The 19,414-nt window shown below is 44.3% G+C and overlaps 2 protein-coding genes across 10 annotated transcripts in view; one reads left to right on the top strand and one right to left on the bottom strand.

Annotated features, from left to right (window-relative positions):
• Positions 1 to 4,051, top strand: part of LOC125463600 (protein HID1) — a 113,900-nt gene extending 109,849 nt beyond the window's left edge. The window contains exon 23 of the mRNA XM_059653560.1: positions 800 to 4,051. Within this exon, the coding sequence (XP_059509543.1) occupies positions 800 to 863 (64 nt within the window). The 3' untranslated portion in view covers positions 864 to 4,051. The remainder of the gene's footprint in view (positions 1 to 799) is intronic.
• Positions 4,052 to 8,187: 4,136 nt separating this feature from the next.
• Positions 8,188 to 19,414, bottom strand: part of LOC125463601 (proton channel OTOP3-like) — a 37,077-nt gene continuing 25,850 nt past the window's right edge. For all 9 annotated transcript variants that reach the window (XM_059653838.1, XM_059653835.1, XM_059653833.1 and 6 more), the window contains 2 exons: positions 12,435 to 13,357; positions 8,188 to 9,028 (listed from right to left, as the gene is read on the bottom strand). In XM_059653838.1, the coding sequence (XP_059509821.1) occupies positions 8,858 to 9,028; positions 12,435 to 13,357 (1,094 nt within the window). In that variant the 3' untranslated portion in view covers positions 8,188 to 8,857. The remainder of the gene's footprint in view (positions 9,029 to 12,434; positions 13,358 to 19,414) is intronic.

Genomic DNA, 19,414 nt, shown 5'->3' with positions numbered 1-19,414 from the left:
CCACCGTGCTGCCACATCCTGTTCTCCCCTGCAGCCATATGCAGCTTAGGAAGAACACTTTAAGAACTTGCATTTACTTTTACCATAGGATTATGGAAAATACAGAAACAGGGCATTCAGCCCAACTAGTGAACATTGGTGTTTATGCTTCATGCACATCTTCCACCTTTCCTCATCTGAACCCATGATTGTAACCGTTTATTCCCTTCTCCCTCGTGGGCTAATTTAGTTTTCCCTCAAATCCATGTGTATTATTCATTTCAGCCACTCCCTGTGAGAATGAGTTCCACTTTCTCCCCATGTTCTGGGTGAAGTAGTGTCTTCTGAATTCCCAGTTGGATTTCTTTGGTCCCTGTCTGATACTGACTGCCTCTTCCCCAGAGAAGGAAAGATTCCTTCATTATCCACTTGGACCAAAATCTTCCATGAATTTAGGTTGCCACTCCTTTATTAAAGAGAGAAGAGACCCAGCCTTGTCAGTGTTTCCCAGGAATATTTACCCAGAATTATTCCTGTATATTATCTCCTCACCCTCCTCTTCATTTTTGAGCAGAATTTCGGCTAGGTTTCCCGTAACATCTCTAGTTTTCAATTCTATCCCATGGGATGTAAAGCCTGCTGTTTGTTTTTTTTTCATGACTTTGCTAAACTGTGGCACCATTTTAATTCTGATGTATTTATACTCTGTCTCGACCCCACCCAGCAGACTTGAACATTCCAAGTAACGAGTGACTGCCCTATTCTGCCGTACACATGTAACTGGGTTACATCGCCCTGACCTTTCTGTTTGTTTCCACAGAAATGTTGACCCACCCATCTGGTACGATACCGATGTGAAGCTTTTCGAAATTCAGCGGGTTTGAGGAGCCACGCAGGAATGGAGGACTCTCTGGCCAAATTGCTTTTCACTTTAATTCTCAGTCTGTCAGCTGGTTTCTGCACCTCTTCATCTAAATCGATATAAGACACCCTTTCACATCTTCTGTGTACCCCTGTTAGGATTGTGGGCAGACCCCTTCCTTACTGAGCCAGAAACTCTCAAATTCTCCCCTGTTGCTGATTAATGGTCAGTGCTAACCTGACCAGATAGTCCTGTCCCCACGCTGCTCTGTCTTCAGGGTTTCAGTCTGGGACACAATATGCAATTCCTTTACTGAACGATAGTAACAGTCCATGACTCTTGGTTAATAAAGCAGCACCTATGCTAACTCAGTCTGGGAGCAGCACCAACTATTGTGCCTGATTCCCTGAGTGACGGTTATGGAAAACTCCACCCTACCCCTGCCCTCCAGTCTCCCTTCCCCCTGACCCCTGCCCTGCTGTGCCACTCCCCTGACCCCTGTCCTGTACTGACGTGCCCCTGGTCCCTGCAATCGAGTGACCGTTCCACTCCCTATCACCGGAACTAGAAGTATCGCCGAGAGTGAGAAAAAGGGAGTTGCAGTGATTCTTTCGATAGTCAAACATCTGTTGACGTGGTGGGACGTACATTCTGGTGATAGCAGTGGGCCTGTGTGTCTGGAGTTGTTACTTTAACGGAGGGCATGAACCATTTCAAACAGACCGGTCAGCTGTCTGCCTGCCCATGCTCACCGGACTATCTTTGGCCATTGAATGGTCACCAGGGCGAGGTCAGTGTGGAATGTGGTAACATGGCAATGTGGCCTGCACAGGGCTGATGTGTGAAGGAGAGTTAGTGTGGGAGTGAGCCCTGCATGGGGGTGCTGTGTGTGGGAGTGAGCCCTGCACGGGGGTGGTGTGTGAGGGAGAGAGTTAGTGTGGGAGTGTATATCCAGCAGAGGAATAGTTTCTGAGGAAGGTGCAAGTATGAATAGAAAAGCAATCTCATGTAGTGTTCAGGCCAGATCATAATGTTAGTGTTGATCGCAGTCTGTCCTCCTTTTTCTTCATTGCAATGCGTAAATTCCTCAGACACCTTACTCCTCTCACTGGCAGCTCTGTCATTGAACACGTATTGTGTAAACCACGTATTTAACTGGATGAGTTTGCCACAGCTATATTCATGTTACAGTTGCATTATTTTTGTTCACAGAATGAATGTCTCCATTTATACCACTGGTTGATGCAGATGTTAAGTATGGTGTGTTTACTACTGAAGTTCGGTAAACTGTTTGTTCTGCAGGCTATCACTGGGTTGCTCCAGTTCAATGGTGATATAGGAATATCAAAATGCACCCTGTGCACTTTTACACCGTGAGATCCTGAATAGATCTCGTCAGACTGCACTCACTTGTCCACACTGTACCTCCCATGAGCCTTACTGCAGTTCCCAGCCCTGATTGTACCCAGCAGTCTTTCTGTCTGTCTGCCATCTCTGACCCCTGTTCCTTCTCTCTCACACCCCTCACTGTGCATCATATCTTCCAGCTATTACAAGCCTGAATCAGGGAGGATACCTTTCATTCTGTCTGACTGATAAAGCATTCAATTGTACATTACTGCATGTTCTAATCTCTCCAAAGTTGATTGATTACATTCACCAATGTTATGTAGTAAACAAACAAAACATGTTGGGTATTTTAGCAGCTCGAGTGGACATTAATCATTGAATGATTCTTCAATTAAAGGAAACCAATCAGCCTCTTTGAAAGAGGCAAACCAGTCATTATCGCTCTGACCCTGTCACTTTGCAAATTTCTTCTTTGCAATGTCCTTTAGAAATCATTTTTGAAATGTTGTCATTAACTTTCCAGGCAGCAGCTCTATCATCACAGTATGGTTCATCTCCACTTGAGTTTTTATTGTGTAAATGATCTTAATAATTAGTACAGATATTTAATATAATTTGTTTACTGAGATCCTAGTGATGGTTCTGCTTTTTGTTGTTATATACTGTCAGTCTGTGTACAAACCTCAAACACTAACTGTAATGTTTAAACAAACACTGAGACCTTTAGGAAGCTAATTATTAAAGACCCAGAAAAGGTTGTGTTCTGCCCTTGAATGTACCCCATATTGATGGTTTCTGCTCCCATCTCATTTGCGAACTCTTCCACAGGTGCTAAGGCTTGTCAGAAGTCGATAGCCTTAAATACATTGACCTGGGATTTGCTGTGTGGTGGCTCAGGGTGAAAACATTGCTTGGTGCATCTGTATCTGAAGTTTCATTCTCACGGCCTGTGCTGTTAACTGATAGTAATGGGGGCAGTGATCCTAACTTAGGAAGTGGTGCTTGCCACTGGGCCAAGTGCCGTGTACTGGGAAGGTTAATCCCAGCAACAGCTAAACTGTACCAACCCTGGCATTGTGTAGAATGAGCATTACTCTCTAACCCTGTGCTGATCCTGTTTTGGGAGCATTTTGTCGGGATAGTATAGAGGAAGCTTTACTCTGTATATCCAACCCCCTGCTGTTGCTATCCTGGGAATATTTGGGGAGCATGGAGGAAGAGCTTTACTCTGTATCTAATCTTGTGATGTTCCTGTCCTGGGAGTGTTTGGGGACTGTGTAGAGGAAGCTTCACTCTATATCTAACACCATGTTGTCCCTGTCCTGGGGCTGTTTGATGGGGATGGTGAAGGGGGACCTTTACTCTGTATCTAACTCCACACTGTACATGTCCTAGGAGTGATTGATACTGTGACTGGGTGCCAGGAATGGGTAAGCAATACCATTCCTCACATAATGAGCAGAAATGTTGAATGTTTTGGAAATGTTATTACCTGGGGACAGTTAGTGCTCTGTTTCCTGCATTGTCCGGGTGTGTTTGCCGTCACTGCCCTGCGTTATATGGGTTGTTTCCTGATGCAATCCCTGATATTAACACACATGTAATAGCACTTTAGAAAGTACTTGGTTGTTGGAACAGAGGAATGTTAAAGGGGAAGGATTCTCTGTGAGTAACCTACTTTCCAAGTACTTATCTGTAGAATTACTTTTCCCCTCAAGGAACCAGTATCTATCAATCTGTCTAGTTTTATTTGTCAAGTTACACTATTATTATTTATATTGTCTCTGAAGTGATGTATTTGTACTCTTTATGTGTACTGTTTTCACACTGTTCTCATTATTTAAAAAAAAATAAATTCTTCAGAGAGCGTAACAGAACAAGGCTGCAGGATTGTTCCCTTGGGTAGATTGTGTTCGGTTAAGTTTGCTTAGTAATACAGCCAGTTTGCACTGCTCTCTTGAGCTGATGAGGCGGCTTCCAGAGCTAGTGTGTGCAGTTGCAGTGTTGCCTTTGGCCTAGAGAGGGCAGTGCCCTGCTCTTGGTTCCCATCCAGCGATTTCCACCTGAAAAAAGATTTGAACTGAAAGTGTGAGCACCGTGCAGCCACATGGTCTAACATTACACTGGGGGATACTGTGTTTCTCTCTACATGAATGGCAGTTTATTACATCAATGGAAGTCTGTAATCCTACTCAAATGTGTCCAATGTCAACAGGGCAAACCTTGAGTTGGTCACACCTTTAAAATATTGTTGGTGTTTGCCCCATTCAGTGAATGAAATGACTCAGGTTTGGGTGTTAGATCTGTAGGTGGTCAGGTCTAAAAACTGTCAGGCTCTGACACAGGTAGCCGTGGTTACGGAAGGGGAGTGTGATTGGCAGTTCCTCTCAGGTTACTTGCAACACTGTCCAGAGCAGCAGTCTGGCATGGCTTGAGTGAACGTGATTAAAAGCTCAGGAATGGAGTGTGTGATAGGCACTGAAGATGATGTCTCTGCTCTTTCCAAGGCTTTGGTGAGAGGTATTATTGGTTTAAATGGGAGTTTCAGAAATGCACAAGAGGGTATAAGGTAGCTATTCACTAACTGCAGAAACATCATGATGAATAAAGAGCGAAAGCAAAAACAGGTGGGAATTTGAAGGGTCAGTGTTAACTTGAGGGAGAGCTGTTTCTAAGACTGCCCACAGAAAGAGGTATTGGATAAAGAAGGAACGAATCAGAGATGATTTTTCTGATAATCATGAAGGGAGTAGTGAGGTTGAGGGAATAGCCGTTGAGTATAGATAAGAGAATTTGTATTTAGGAATGATTTAGAGAGGAAAGAAGAACAGAGAACCCCAAGAAGAAAAAAGTTAGAGTTGAGATAAATTGTAATCCCCAAGGACAGGAAACCACTTGGTGCAAGGGACTGAAGGAAAGAAGATATCTGAATGAGTAACTTAACATGCACAATGAAGTGTATTACCAGTGACCATACCAAGGATTGGAACAAGGTGAAAGGATGAGAAGGATAGCGAATTATACCTGTGTATGGTTCAGTGCTAAGGTGTGTTCACAAATATTTGTACCTTGCAGTTCGATCAAGTTATGATGCAATAGTTAATCTGCCTCAAGAAGGGAAAATATAAAATACCTGGACAAACAGTGAAACAATATTAACAGAAAGTCTTGCAATCTAGCAAATATAAAGATGCTAGTTTAAAACCTAACCTCCCCCCAAAGAGCTGTACCACGCTGAATGACTAGACAAGCCCTATCGAGTGTAGCTTCATAGCAGTATCCACCCTGATGGCCTAGAGCATGAAGGGAGGGTCTGTTTTACTGGATTTCTCTCGTGTTTCCTTTCCCTCGGAGCATATAACTGGAAGATTATCAAAGGAGCAGGTCAAACTTCCATGAGCCATCACTGAAGGACAAATTCACTGTTCTGTCTTGGAAAAGGAAGTGGCCACCCGCATGATCAGCTCCTATGACAATAGGTCACAAAGCCTTCACAATCTGATTGGCAGGTGCAGGAGCTTCAGGAGTTAATGCTGTTTGGTAACTGCTAGTAGTCACTCAATGCTTCCCCGGACAGCGCGGTCAAGATAGGCAGGTTCTCACCCGCTTCTGCTAAAACTTCCACGTGCTGAGGAAAGCAGGAAAAATCCAGCCTGACCAATTACTTCCCAATATGCTAACTTCCAACCTCCTCTTGACATTTAATAAAATAACATTAGAGGAGGGTGCCACTGCCAACACTAAATCCAAAAGGGACTTGTAGCTGTGCATGCAAATAAATCCGCTTCAAGTTTCCCTTCCACAAGACATAGGAGCAAATGCAGGCCGTTCAATGAGATATCACTAATCTGATAATCCAGAACTCCAATTTCCTAGCTTTTCCTCATCACCATTGATTCCCTTAACCGACTACAAATTTGTGCATCTCAGCCTTTCACGTAATGCACCACCCTGACTCAACGTATATTGGTGTACTTTGCTGTGTCAGAACTCTAGAACCCATGACCTAACAGTAAGCATACAGTGTCTCGAGAATGGTAACTCTAAAACCTAAGAGTAAGCATACAACATCCTCAGCTTTAGTAACAAGGCCTGAGGTTAAGGAGGTTATGTTGAACTTGCTGAAGATGCTAGTTTGGTTTGATTGTGCACAGTTCTGGGCACTACACTTTAGGAAGTATGTGAATGCACTGGAGAGGGTGCAGGATGGTTCTTGGGATGGAAACTTCAGTTATAAAGGCAGATCGGAGAGTTTGGGAACTGTCCACCTTGGAGAACGGAATCTGATAGAAGCTTTCAAAATCATGAGCACTGGACAGAGCTGTTAGGAAGAAACTCTTCCCACTTAGAAAAGAATTGAGATTGAGACAGCACAGATTTGAAATAATTGATAAAGAAGCAACAGTTGCGTGAAAAAAAACTCCTTTCATGCAGTCAGTGGTTCGGCTTTGGAATGGACTGCCTGAAACTGAGGTAGAGTGAAACATTTAAAAGGAAATGAGATTGTGATCTGTAAAGGAGGAATGTTCAGGCTTACAGGCTGTAAGTGGAGGGATGACGTTCGTTACATTGCTTCAGAGAGCTGAGACTGACATGATTCAGATCAGAAAATCCCAGGTTTACATCCTGATACACTGGAGCAGCTGATGAGGACTATAATCTGATCCCCCCCTTGCCTCAGAGAGAGAAATTGTTGACCAAGGCTTTTGTTGCAGTCACTGCCACTGAAATATGAGCATGCTGTATCTGTATCTGTCCCCTCTCCTGGCAAATAGGCTAAAGATTGGAACAGTGGTGTAAACAATACCAGTAACTTCATGAATTCAGGAAGGATGCCCCTATTAACCTGAGAACACTGTATACTTTTATTAACTGCTCTTTGCACCTATCCTGCCACCTTCAATGGTCTATGATCACATAACCTCCAGTCCCTCTTCCCCGTACACCCTTTTACCTCCTATTTTATGTTGTCTTTCAGTGAATGTTTCCCAGTCCTAAAACATCTCAAGTGCCATGAAATGTGGTCACTTTTATAACAGGAAGCATAGCAAACAATTTACACACAGCAAACTTTCATAAGCAGATGTTTATTGCTTGATAGATACTAACTGGGGCACTGGGCAGACCTTCCTGCTGGTTTATAAAACCTACTATATAACAAACTACTATCAGAGATCAGTTTAATGTATCATCAACAATACTACACTGAGACAGAGCTACACTTGGACAGAGCTACACCTGGACAGTGCTACAGCCCTGACAGATCTTCACCCGGACAGAGCTGCTCCCTGACAGTGCTGCGGTTGTCCTCAACTGATTGACTCAGATACTGGGAATGGATATGGAATCTTCCCGGCTCAGAAGTGAGAGAATGCCTTCGCTGAATCACAGTTCCAAGCTAAATCTCGGGAACAAAAACAAAGTTGCTGGAAAAGCTCAGCAGGTCTGGCAGCATCTGTGGAGGAGAAAAAAAAGAGTTAACGTTTTGGGTTTGGTGACCCTTCTTGGGCATCACTTCCCATTGTCCTGCTCCTAATACCCTGGATGCCCAGCACAGCTTCTGTTATCGTGCTGCTCTTCACTGTCAGTGATATCTGACAGACACAAGGGGACATCACCACACCAGATACCGTCAGCTGTGCACTGACACAGTGTGCTACCTGTCCACCTCAACAGGACCAGAACCTCCACTGAAGAAACTGTTCCACTCTCATGTACAAATAGTTTCTGTTGTTGTACAAGAAGGTTTCCCATAAATCAACAACACGATAACAGAAGCTGTGCTGGGCATCCAGGGTATTACGAACAGGACAATGGGAAGTGATGCCCAAGAAGGGTCACCAGACCCAAAACATTAACTTTTTTTTCTCCTCCACAGATACTGCTAGACCAGCTGAGCTTTTCCAGCAACTTTGTTTTTGTTCCCGAGACTTAGCTTGGAGCTGTGATTCAGCGGAGGCATTCTCTCACTTATTGGACAATAAGTTTTCCCATAAATCAACATTCATGCACAACATTAGTAGTGCCCTGCCCCTGCCATTCTCTCCCTGCCAGCAACAGCTTTGGGTCAGTTCATCAGCTGCTTTGAATTCAGACAAATGATCAGTTTCTGAGCGGGATTGGTGGCTTTTGATGATGGGGTGTCCTTGACTAGCTGATCAATATTTTGAAAAATCATTGCATTCATTACTATCTTTCATATTTCTCCCTAGAGCTGATCTCTGCCTCTCCATTAGCAGGCTCTCTAACTGCACCCTGCATTGGTCTCTCTCTCTCTCTCTCTCTCTCTGTTTTGCTTGTGAGAAATTCATGCTGTTCCTCACTATTTTACCTATTACACACAATGAGTGATTGGACATTGCATTTGGAGAATCAAATGCAAATATACAATAAGGCTTATGCAGCATGATCGCAAAAAAAAACTTTTTTATTTGAAATCTGTTCTCTCTTCATTGCTCCAATTTCTAAACTGATTTCCTGGATCCTCCTTCACCTCTACAAGAGATCTACAGGAACCTCAACAAATACAATGGAATTCTGACAGAGTTCCAAATGACAGCGTTCTCTCCAATCTTGCTCATTAGTCCAAATCAGTTTCCAAAACCTTCTATTAATAATCAATGTTATAGTCAGGCAGTGATCTTTCTTCAGTTGCAGATGGACGGATCAGGCGGTCAGATAGATTTCCAGGAGATTGCCGGCAGAATGCATTCTGTAAAAAACGCCCAGTGGCAGCCCAAAATTCAGGATGGCAAACCAGACGGAAAATCCATAGAACTGTTTCTCAAGACCGTTTTCAAACTGGGGGTGAGCTCCGAACGCTGGCATAACCCAGAGCTGGAAATGAATGAAATACAGTCACTCACCCTCTAGGATTGGAAAGCTTTACACTGTGCCTAACCCTCTGCTCATACAGTCATTGAGAGCCTGTGCTTAGCATTTCTAGAATGGCCTCAGCTGATTGAAAGCATTTAAGGAACTAATTTAAAATGCTCAACAAAAATACATCAGGCATGAATGATATATCCCTACTGAAGGAGAGCGAAGACAGGGAGCTATGGGCCAATTGGTCTGGTATTAGCTGCAAGGCAAGTGCACTCAAAGTCTGATCGGAAAAGTGCAAAAGAGAAATTGTGTTTAATTTTCTTTTTGAGTTTTCTGTAACTCATCACAGATAGAGGGGAGCCAGCCAATGTAGTGTACTTAGATTTCAAAAGCCCTACCATCAGGTGCCCCATGAAAAGTTAATACATAAGAAGAGGAGCCATGGAGTTGTGGGTTAATATACTGTCATGGAAAGAGGATTGATTAATGGACCATAAGCAGAAAGTAGGGATAAATGCAGCATTGTCCAGCTGGCAGTCAGGGAATAGTGGACAGCTACAAGGGTGAGTGCTGGGGTCCCACTCTATTTGCAGTCATATTAGTGTCTACAGCCTCGAGACAGGACGGATGGAACTGGATTTGCTTATGAACCCTCCCCCCCCCACCAAACTCAGTGCGGAGATAAATCATGAGGCGATCCCCAAGATGCTGCAAGAGAGCACCAGATGCAGTGAGTGGGTAATCCATTGGCAGGTAAAGTACAATGCGGCGAAGTTAAAGTTTATTCACTTTAGCCGTCGCTTTTAAAACGAGAAGATAACTTTTAAAACAAACACATGAAACTTGTAAATATTGATGTTCAAATGGATTTGGGTCCTTTCACGCAAGGAACACAGAAAGCTAGTATCCAGAAGCAGCAACTTTTGGAAAGGGAAGTGGCACACTGGCTTTTACTGTGAGTCAATAAAAGGAATAAAGAAATCTTGCTACAAGTGTCCAGGGTTTAGGTGAAACCACACCCAGAATCCCGTGTGCGGTTTTGCTCCTCATATTTACGGAAAGGATATAGTTGTGTTGGAGGTGGCACACAGAAGGCTCACCAGATTGGATCCTGAGATGAGGGCTGTCCTGTGATGAGAGGCTGAGGAAATTAGGTCAATAAACTGTGGAGTTTCGAAAAATGAGAGGTGATCTCGAGGAAACATTCAAGTTTCAGAAAGAGCTTGACAGGATAGAACCTGACTCTCCCTGATGGTGCCTTTCTGTTTTAGATTTCCCCAGTCTCCAGGTAAGAGACTGATCCATCAGGACTGCATTGAGGAGAAATTTCTTTGCTCAAAGCGTTGTGAATCTTTGTAGTTCTCTGCTTCAGAAGCTTATGGGCTGAATATACTTTAGCTTTATACATACAGGTGATTAATCTCTCGGGGATTGAGGGAATCATGGATCATAGAATCCCTACCATGTGGAAACAGGCCCTGCGGCCCAACTAGTCCAGACTAACACATCCCCCTGTAACCGACTTAGATCTCCACATTCCTGAACACTACGGGCAATTTAGCACAGCCAATCCACCTGGACAGCACATCTTTGGACTGTGGGAGGAAACCGGAGGAAACCCACGCAGACACAGGGAGAACGTGCAAACTCCACACAGACAGTCACACGGGGGTGAAATTGAACCCAGGTCCCTGGCACCGTGAGGCAGCAGTGCTAACCACTGAGCCACCGTGTCACTCTCAAGAGATGGAGAAAGCAGGAAGGAATGTAAATTGAGATGGCCAGTCCGATAGTGTTGAATGGGGGAGCATGTTCAAGGGAGACTGTGGTTTACCTCTGCTCCTTTTTCTTACGTTACCTGCTTTAAGAATATTTGATAGGTCAGCGTTTAAGGACATTTATTGTTTATCTAACCTATAGCAGGTTACATTGAAGAAGGCAAGCAATGGGATAATCAACTCAGTGAAGAGAAGGGCTCCAGAATGGAACAGCCTTAGAGTACTTTCAAACTATAGTAACATTCTAGTTTGTAGAATCGTAGAATTCCTGCAGTGTGCAAGCAGGCCATTCAGCTCACCAATTCCACAACCGTCCAAAAAAATCCCATCCAAACCAGCCCCATCCCTGTAACCCTGCATTTCCCTTGGCCAATCCACCTAAACTGTACATCTTTGGGCTGTAGGAGGAAACCAGAACACCCGCAGGAAGCCCACGCAGACACAGAGAGAATGCACAAAATCTACACAGAGAGTTGCCTGATGGTGGAATTGAACTGGGTCCATGTGAGGCACCTGTGCTCACTATTGAGCCGCTGTGCCACTCACTTTAAAACTTTAGATGAAGTTTTTGGACTTTATACATAGACATATGGTGATCAAGAACAAAGAGGCAATGATAAATTTGTTCAAGAGCTTGGTGAGGCATCCCACAATAGAGAGAGTACAGTGAAGATTTCCCAGTTTTCACTAGAGTAGACAAGGTACAAGGGGGTTTAACTGAGTGTTCACATTCTGAACGGTTTGCACAGAATGGCCAGGGAAAGATTGTGGTCACAGCATTGAGGGGATGTGAATTCTGAAAAGGTCATGAAGATCCAGGAGAGTTAGCAAACACCGCTTTTAGAAAGAGTTGGTAGATGGACAGAGTGTTTTGCCACAGGGAGAAGTTAGGACTGCTGCATCTTTTCCAGGATAATAAGTGGAGGGCCATACAGAGTTGTAGGGAGAAACAGGCCAGTGAGATTATCTTCAGTTTACTGTTGCAAAGAGCCAGCACAATCATGAGTTGCTAATAGTTTTGGTCCATGCATTAAACGCCTCAATAGAGAAATGTATCAGATCAAGTTGTCTTGATTATTCATTGAGTGGTCAGGTTTATTGTGAGGATATTTAGACAGTCTTGTTAATTCCCAAAGGACATGAGAAATGTGGAAAGAGTTCAGGTTGCTCACAACCTGGACAGTCTACAATCTGCACATAATGTACACATTGTGAACCTTTAAAGACCATGTTTGGGGTTTTTATTTAATATGCCTGCATCTAGTCAACCCAGTGAAAACTCTGCCTGATTTTACTTCACTCAGCTCCATTGGGAAGTAACTCAAGGAGTTGATCCAATCTTGATGTTTCACAACTGGGTAAGTAAGATAAGATTACCTCAAAAGAGATGTGTCCTGTTAATGTATTTGAGTGTCATGTGGGTAAATGAAAGAGCGATCTCCTGATCTTCTTTGGAATAGTGGCAAGGACTCACTCATGTCTTCCCAAAAGACAGCCCTTACACCAATGCTGCACTCCCTCAGAGAGTCAGTCTGGGCTAAAGATGGAATGGCCATTCAGTGAAGAATTGGCTCCAGGAGAGCTATCAGTCTGCTAAAGACAAGAGGGGGAACATTGCAAAGAAACCAAAGGTAACTTACGATGAGGTTGGACATGAGCATAAACATAGAGATCTCCTTCAGGAATTTCCGCCTCCAGTTGAGTTTGTTGTCCATTTGGAGGGACACTTGGGAAGTTCTCCTCAAGTCCATATTGGTGAAGCAGCTTGTCGCTCCATTAGGATCATTTGAGTTGTCTTGTTCCTTGGCCTTTGTGTTGGATGATGCTGATGGGTTGGGATCATGGATTCCATGAGTTTCCTCTAAAACCAGTGTCTGCTGCTGAGGGTCAGCAATAAGGTCCTTCTCATTTATCCCTCCAGAGCTTATAGCGAGCTCCTGTGTGGCATGTGGTCTATGGAGACCCTGGATAATGAAGAGGTTCTGCAGCACATGCTCGATGATTATCAGGATGGAGTAGGTCAGATTGAGAAAGTCAAGGGGCAGCTGCATAGAGCTGAATGCAATGGCCACGATGGAGAAGTAGGAGATACAGAGCTGGCCGAGTGCAGCTACCTGTAACAGGACCACATCCAGACTGCGAGTGGGATTCTCGTTTGTGTCAACATTGCTCTCCTCCCATCTGTGCACAGCTGCAGCAGCCAGAGAGCACAGAGACATGACAGAGAGCAGGATGATGTGGTAAACATAAAAATGTAAAAAGGGTTTGAGCTGTGTTGGATCTCTAGAGACCTCCAACTGGTACAGAATGAAGATACACAATCCAACGATTATAGCCACACACCCCAACATTGGCCCCCAAACAAGCCCATGACCTCTGAACTTGTGCGTTGGGTGAATCATGTGTCCAATGATGGTCCTCCCGATGTTGGTCCACATGATGTAAAGCATGGTTGAGGCAATGAGACAGTACTCTATGTTAAATGGGTACATCAGAACCACTCCCTTCTGAAAGATTGTGCACAGTTCACTCTGACAGCTGTGGCCTGTAATATTCATGGAAGCTATAAAACAAATCACACTTAATGAGTTGAATGACAGGAAATATTTTGGATATTTTCATTGCACCCACTCTCTGCTTTGAAGATATGATTCCCTCTGGTGTTTTACACAGCACATCAGCTCCTCCCACTTCATTTAATCTCACCCAATCAACATGTCCTCTTTACTTCTGCCTCATGGTATTGGCTAGCTCCTTTCTCAACTGTACCTGAGTTATTCCCTCCAGTTTCTCCCTATGGTACTAAGCTCCACATTCTATCCATGTCCTGAGTAAAGGTGTTTCCTTCAAATTGGCCTCATGGTTGACCATTGGATATTTGAAACCTCTTCCCTCGCACTGTCTTCCTTTTTTCTCATCTAATCTCTCTGAGGGTTCACCCAATTATAGACCTTCCCTATCCCCTGAACCCCTCCCCACCACGCGTCACTTTCCCCTGCTGTGTTCACTTTAAAACCCTGTCACTTTGCAAATATTTCCCAATTCTGATGAAAGGTTATCAATATTATTTCTGATTCTCTCTCCAAAGTTGGCGCCAGACCGGCTGAGAATTTTCAGCATTGTCTGTTTGTGTAATTTTTCACACAGTGCAATGTGTCATTTTTCACAACAGCACAAACCTGCAAAATGGCCTCAAATGTCCATGCATCTGGGGGTGCAGCCGCTACTTGGGTTAATATTTTTTAATGGTGGGCCGTTTTTTTAAATTCATTCTCAGGATGAGGGCATCATTGGCCAGGCCAGCATTTATCGCCCAGAGGGCAGTTAAGAGTCAACCATATTACTGTGGGCCTGGAGTCACATGTAGGCCAGACCAGGGAAGGATGGCAGTTTCCTTCCCTAAAAGGTGTTAGTGAACCAGATAGGTTTTTCTGACAATTGATAATGGACGGTCATCATTAGACTCATAATTCTAGCCTTCTATTGAATTAAAATTCCACCTATTCTGCCATAGAGGGATTCAAACTTGATCGCAGACTTTCTCTATCACCTGAGCCCCGGAACAGTTTGCTCTGAATTAACAATCCAGTGATAATATCACAAGGCCATCACCTCCCTGTGTAGTTTACATGTGGATGCTGGTATTCCAAAATGTCAGCTGAAAACCTGGGTTAGTTTTCACGTGTATACAGGTAATTATCAACTCTGCCAGTTAGCGTGCCCCTTCCTCCACCTCCTACCTTGTTGCCAGGTTACTAACTGCTTATCTGACATCTCCAGAGCTGCTTGAACAAACGCATTCCCCAGTAAATGTTGGGAAGACTGAAGCCATTGTTTTTAGTCACCTCTCCAAACTGCATTTCTCACCAACTCCATTCCTCGTGCGACTGACAGTCTGTGACAAAACCAGTCTGTTCAGAATCTTTAAATTCTAAGGCGAGTTTCCACCCTCAGCTCTACACCACTCACACTACCTGAATCCACCTCTACAGCATTGTCCATCCACACCCTTGTCTCAGCTCATCTGAGGCTGAACCTCTCATTCACATCTTTCTTAGCTCTGGGCTTGTGTCTTGGCCTGGTACTGAAAAACCAAAGCCCACACCGTGCACTCCTGCTCCTATGTTCTTACATCCCACAAACTGAGTTCTTACAAACATGAAATGTGACTAACTTAGTCTCAATGATTGTTAATGTCTGACTATGACTCCTAGCTAATGTGAAAAGAAACCAGACTAGGTTTTATTAATGAACAAGGAAGCAAAAATGTATTGATTGTGATAAACTTATCCTTTAACTTGTCAAAACTGATGATTAATTCTGAACATAAGGACAAAAGGCAAGGCTAGGCCACATGGCCCTTTGAGCCTGCTACGTATTTAATAAGATCATAGCTGATCTGATTACACCCTCAACTCTACATTCCTGAGTATTCTCTCCAATAACCTTTGAACAACTTTATTCTTGACATCACCTACCAGAGCAGAGGACTTTATGTGTGGCTCAGTTGGTAGCTTGTGGAGTTTGAGATCCACTCCACAGCATTGAACCTATGAGCTGGGTTGACGTTGCCAATGGAGCACTGAGGGGGTGCTGCACTGTTGCTGGTGAATCTTTTGATGAGACACTAACCCAAAGTCCAGTGACCCCTCGTCAATGTAAAAGATCCCATTGCATGATTTGAGAGAAGAATGGGGGATGTCTGCCCATTATTTTGGCCAATATTTATCCCTCAACTAACATCGTTGGCAGTCTGCTCATTCCTTGTTGTAATACTGTAGGAGCTTGTTGACCGTAAATTGGCTGCTGTTTCTCCGACATTTCATCAGTGACTACACTTCAACAAACACTTAAGTGGTTGAGACGTCGCCAGGTGTTTGCCGAGTAAATTCTGCCTTCCATGGAACTTTAGGAATTTATAGCACAAGAGGAGCATATTTGGCTGACCATGCCCATTCTGGCCAGCATAGCTACTGCAGCTTATCTCATTGTCCACTCCTGGTCTACACCCTGTGAACGAGTGTTGAAGAACTTCTCAACTCTTTATGAGCGTTTCTGTCTCTCCCACGGCTTTGGGCAGCAGATTCCTGACCACCCATTAACACTGGGTGACAAACACTCCTCTCAAATCCCCTCTCAAGCTCCTCCCCAACCTATGCCCTCTGCTTAGAGATCTTTAAGGAGGATTAGAATAGTTAAATGGTTGTTTTTAACTGACTCAATGGGCCAAAGGCCTTCTTCTGTCCTGTAGACCTTAACAGCTCCATGACCTCTTGTGAAGTGTCCTATCTATTTTATGCACTCCAATTAAATCTGCCGTCACTCTCATTTGTTTCTCAGCCTATCCAGTCTTTCCTCAAAACTAACATTCTCTAGTCCAGGTAGCACCACTGCAAATCTCCTCTGTCCTCTCTCTTGTGTAGGGGGCTGTTGGATTCTTAGGGGAATGTAGCACAGACACCTGTCTAGGCCCGAAACATCAGCTTTCCTGCTCCTCTGATACTGCTTGGCCTGCTGTGTTCATCCAGCTCTGCACCTTGTTTTTTTCAGAATGATGCGTTGGTGCCAGGGTAAAGGATGTCTTGGAGAGGGTGCAGAATATTCTCAAAGGGGAGTGGGACTGGCAGGAGGTCATTGTACCCACTGGGACTAACGGAAGAGAGAAGGATGAGATTCTGAGGACAGATTATAGGAAGTTAGGCAGGAATTTAAAAAGCAGGCCTTCAAGGGTTGTAATATCTGGATTATTCCCGGTGCCAAGATCTAGTGAGGGTAGGAATAGGAGGCTAGAGCAGATGAATGAATGGCTGAGGAGCTGGTGCGGGGGGAAGGCTTCACATTTTTGGATCATTGGAATGTTTTCTTGGCTAGAAATGTCCTGTATAGGAATGATGGGTTGCACCTGAATTGGAAGGAGACAAACACACTGGTGTTGGGGGGGGGGTGGGGGGGGGGGGTGGTGGTGTGGTATGCTAGAGCTGCACAGGAGGATTTAAACTAGTGAGGAGGGAGTGGGTAGTGGTATGGGCCCAATGAAATAGTGAGGAAAGAGATCAATCTGAGACTGGTATACGGTTGGGAAAAGGAGCAAATCAAACAGTCAGGGCAGGCAGAAACAAAGCAGAGAAGGAGGTAGGACAGATAAATTAAACAGCATTTATTTCAATGTGAGAGGCCTGACAGGTAAGGCAGATGGACTCAGGGCATGGTTGGGAACATGGGACTGGGATATCATAGCGATTACAGAGACGTAGCTCAGGGATGGACAGGAGTGGCAGCTTAATGTTCCAGGGTATTGATGCTTTAGAAAGGATAGAAAAGGGGTGGGGTTGGTGGTTGGGGGCAAGAGAGGAGGGGGAGTGGTGTTTTTGATTTGGGATAATGTTCCGGCTGTACTTAGGGAGGATATTCCTGGGAATACGTCCAGTGAGGTTGTTTGGGTGGAACTGCGAAATGAGAAAGGGATGATCACCTTATTGGGATTGTACTGTAGAGCCCCTAATAGTCAGCAGGAGATTGAGAAACAAATTTGTAGGGCGATCTCAGTTATCAGTATATTTAACAGGGAAATCAGGAGAGTGAAAAGGGGACATGTAAGAGGTTTGGCAAATAGAGCTAAGAAAAATCCAAAGGGATTCTACAAATACATTAACGAGAAAAGAAGAACTAGGGAGAGAAGAAGGCCCATTAAAGACTGGCCAGGCCACCTATGTGCGGAACTACAGGAGATAGTGCAGATACTAAATGAGTATTTTGCATCAGTGTTTACTGTGGAGAAGGACGTGGAAGATGTTGAACTTGGGGAAATCGATAGCAACATCTTGAAAAATGCCCATATGACAGAAGGGATGGTGCTGGATGCCTTAGAATGCCTAAAAGTGGATAAGCTCCTGGGACCTGATCAAGTGTACCCTAAAACCCTGTGGGAAGCTAGGTAAGTGTTTCCTGAGCCCCTTGCTGAGATATTTGTATCATCGATAGCCTCAGGTAAGGTGCCAGAAGGCTAGTGGGTGGCTAATGTGGTGCCATTATTTTAGAAAGATGGTAAGGGAAAGCCACAGAACTTTAGATCAGTGAGTCTGACATCAGCGGTGGGCAAATTGTTGGAGGGGATTCTGAGGGACAGGATTTACATGTGATTGGAAAGGCAAGGACTGATTAGGGATACTCACCATAGCTTTATGCATTGTAAACCATGTCTCACTAACTTGATTGAGCTTTTTGAAGCTGTAACAAAGAGGATTGATGAGGGCAGGGTAGTGAATGTGATCCATAATAAGTCCAGTAAAGGTTCAAAAAGGTTCCTCATGGTAGATTGGTTAGCAAGGTTAGATCACATTGAATAGTGGGAGAACTAGCTATTTGGACACAGAACTGGCTCAGAGGTAGAAGACAGATGGTGATGGTGGATGGTTGCTTTTCAGACTGGAGGCCTATGACCAGCGGTGCGCCACAAGAATCGGTGATGGGTCGACTACTTTTCGTAATTTATGTAAATGATTTTGATGTGAACATGTGGTTAGTAAGTTTGTAGATGACACCAAAATTGGAGGTGTAATGGACAGTGAAAAGGTTACCTCCGAGAACAATGGGTCCTTGATCAGATGGGCCAAGGAGTGGCAGATGGGGTTTAAAATGTGAGCCGCTGCAATTTGGAAAGGCACCTCAGGGCAGGACTTATACACTTAACGGTAAGGTCTTGGTGAGTATAACTGAACAAAGAGACCTTGGAGTGCAGGTTCAAAGTTCCTTGAAAGTGGAGTTGCAGATAGACAGGATGGTGAAGAAGGTGGTTGGTATGCTTGCCTTTATTGGTCAGTGCATTGAGTTGCGAGGTCATGTTGCAGCTGTACAGGACATTGATTAGGCCATCATTGTAACACTGTGTGCAATTCTGGTCTCCCTGCTATAGGAAGGGTGGAGTGAAACTTTAAAGGATTCCGAAAAGATTTACAAGGATGTTTCCTGTGTTAGAGGCTTTCAGCTATGGGGAGAGGCTGAATAAGCTGGGGCTATTTTCCCTGGAGCATCAGAGCCTGAGGGATGACCTTATAGAGGATTATAAAATCATGAGGCACATGGATAGGGTAAGTGGGCAGGGTCTGTTCCAAAGGGTGTGGGAGTCCAAAACTAAAGGGTCATAGGTTTAAGGTGAGAGGGGAAAGAGATAAAAGGGACCTAAGGGGCAACATTTCTTACACAGAGAGTGGTGCATGAATGGATTGAGCTGCCAGAGGAAGTGGTGGAGGCTGGAGGCAATTACAACATTTGAAAGGCATCTGGATAGGTACATGAATAGGAAGGGTTTGGAGGATACAGGATACTTTCTGGCAAATGTGACTAGATTAATTTGGGATTTCGGTCAACATGACGAGTTGGACCAAAGGGTCTCTTTCCATGCTGAAGCTCTCTATGAATCTATGACATGATGGAGTCACATCTTTTCTGTATTGTGTTGATCAGAACAGTATGCAGTGCTCCAGCTGCAACCTATCAGCTCCAGCATCACTGCCTCACTGCCATCCTCAGCCCACATTATCCAGCCGGCCTGCTACCTTTGGTGATCTATGGACACATGCGTCATGGCCCCTTTATACTCCACAGAGAGTGGCCTCATCAC

This window comes from Stegostoma tigrinum, chromosome 22 (assembly GCF_030684315.1).
Source record: "Stegostoma tigrinum isolate sSteTig4 chromosome 22, sSteTig4.hap1, whole genome shotgun sequence".
Taxonomy (NCBI): domain Eukaryota; kingdom Metazoa; phylum Chordata; class Chondrichthyes; order Orectolobiformes; family Stegostomatidae; genus Stegostoma; species Stegostoma tigrinum.
The sequence above is the reverse complement of the archived record's forward strand: the minus strand, read 5'-3'. Positions and strand labels throughout refer to the sequence as shown.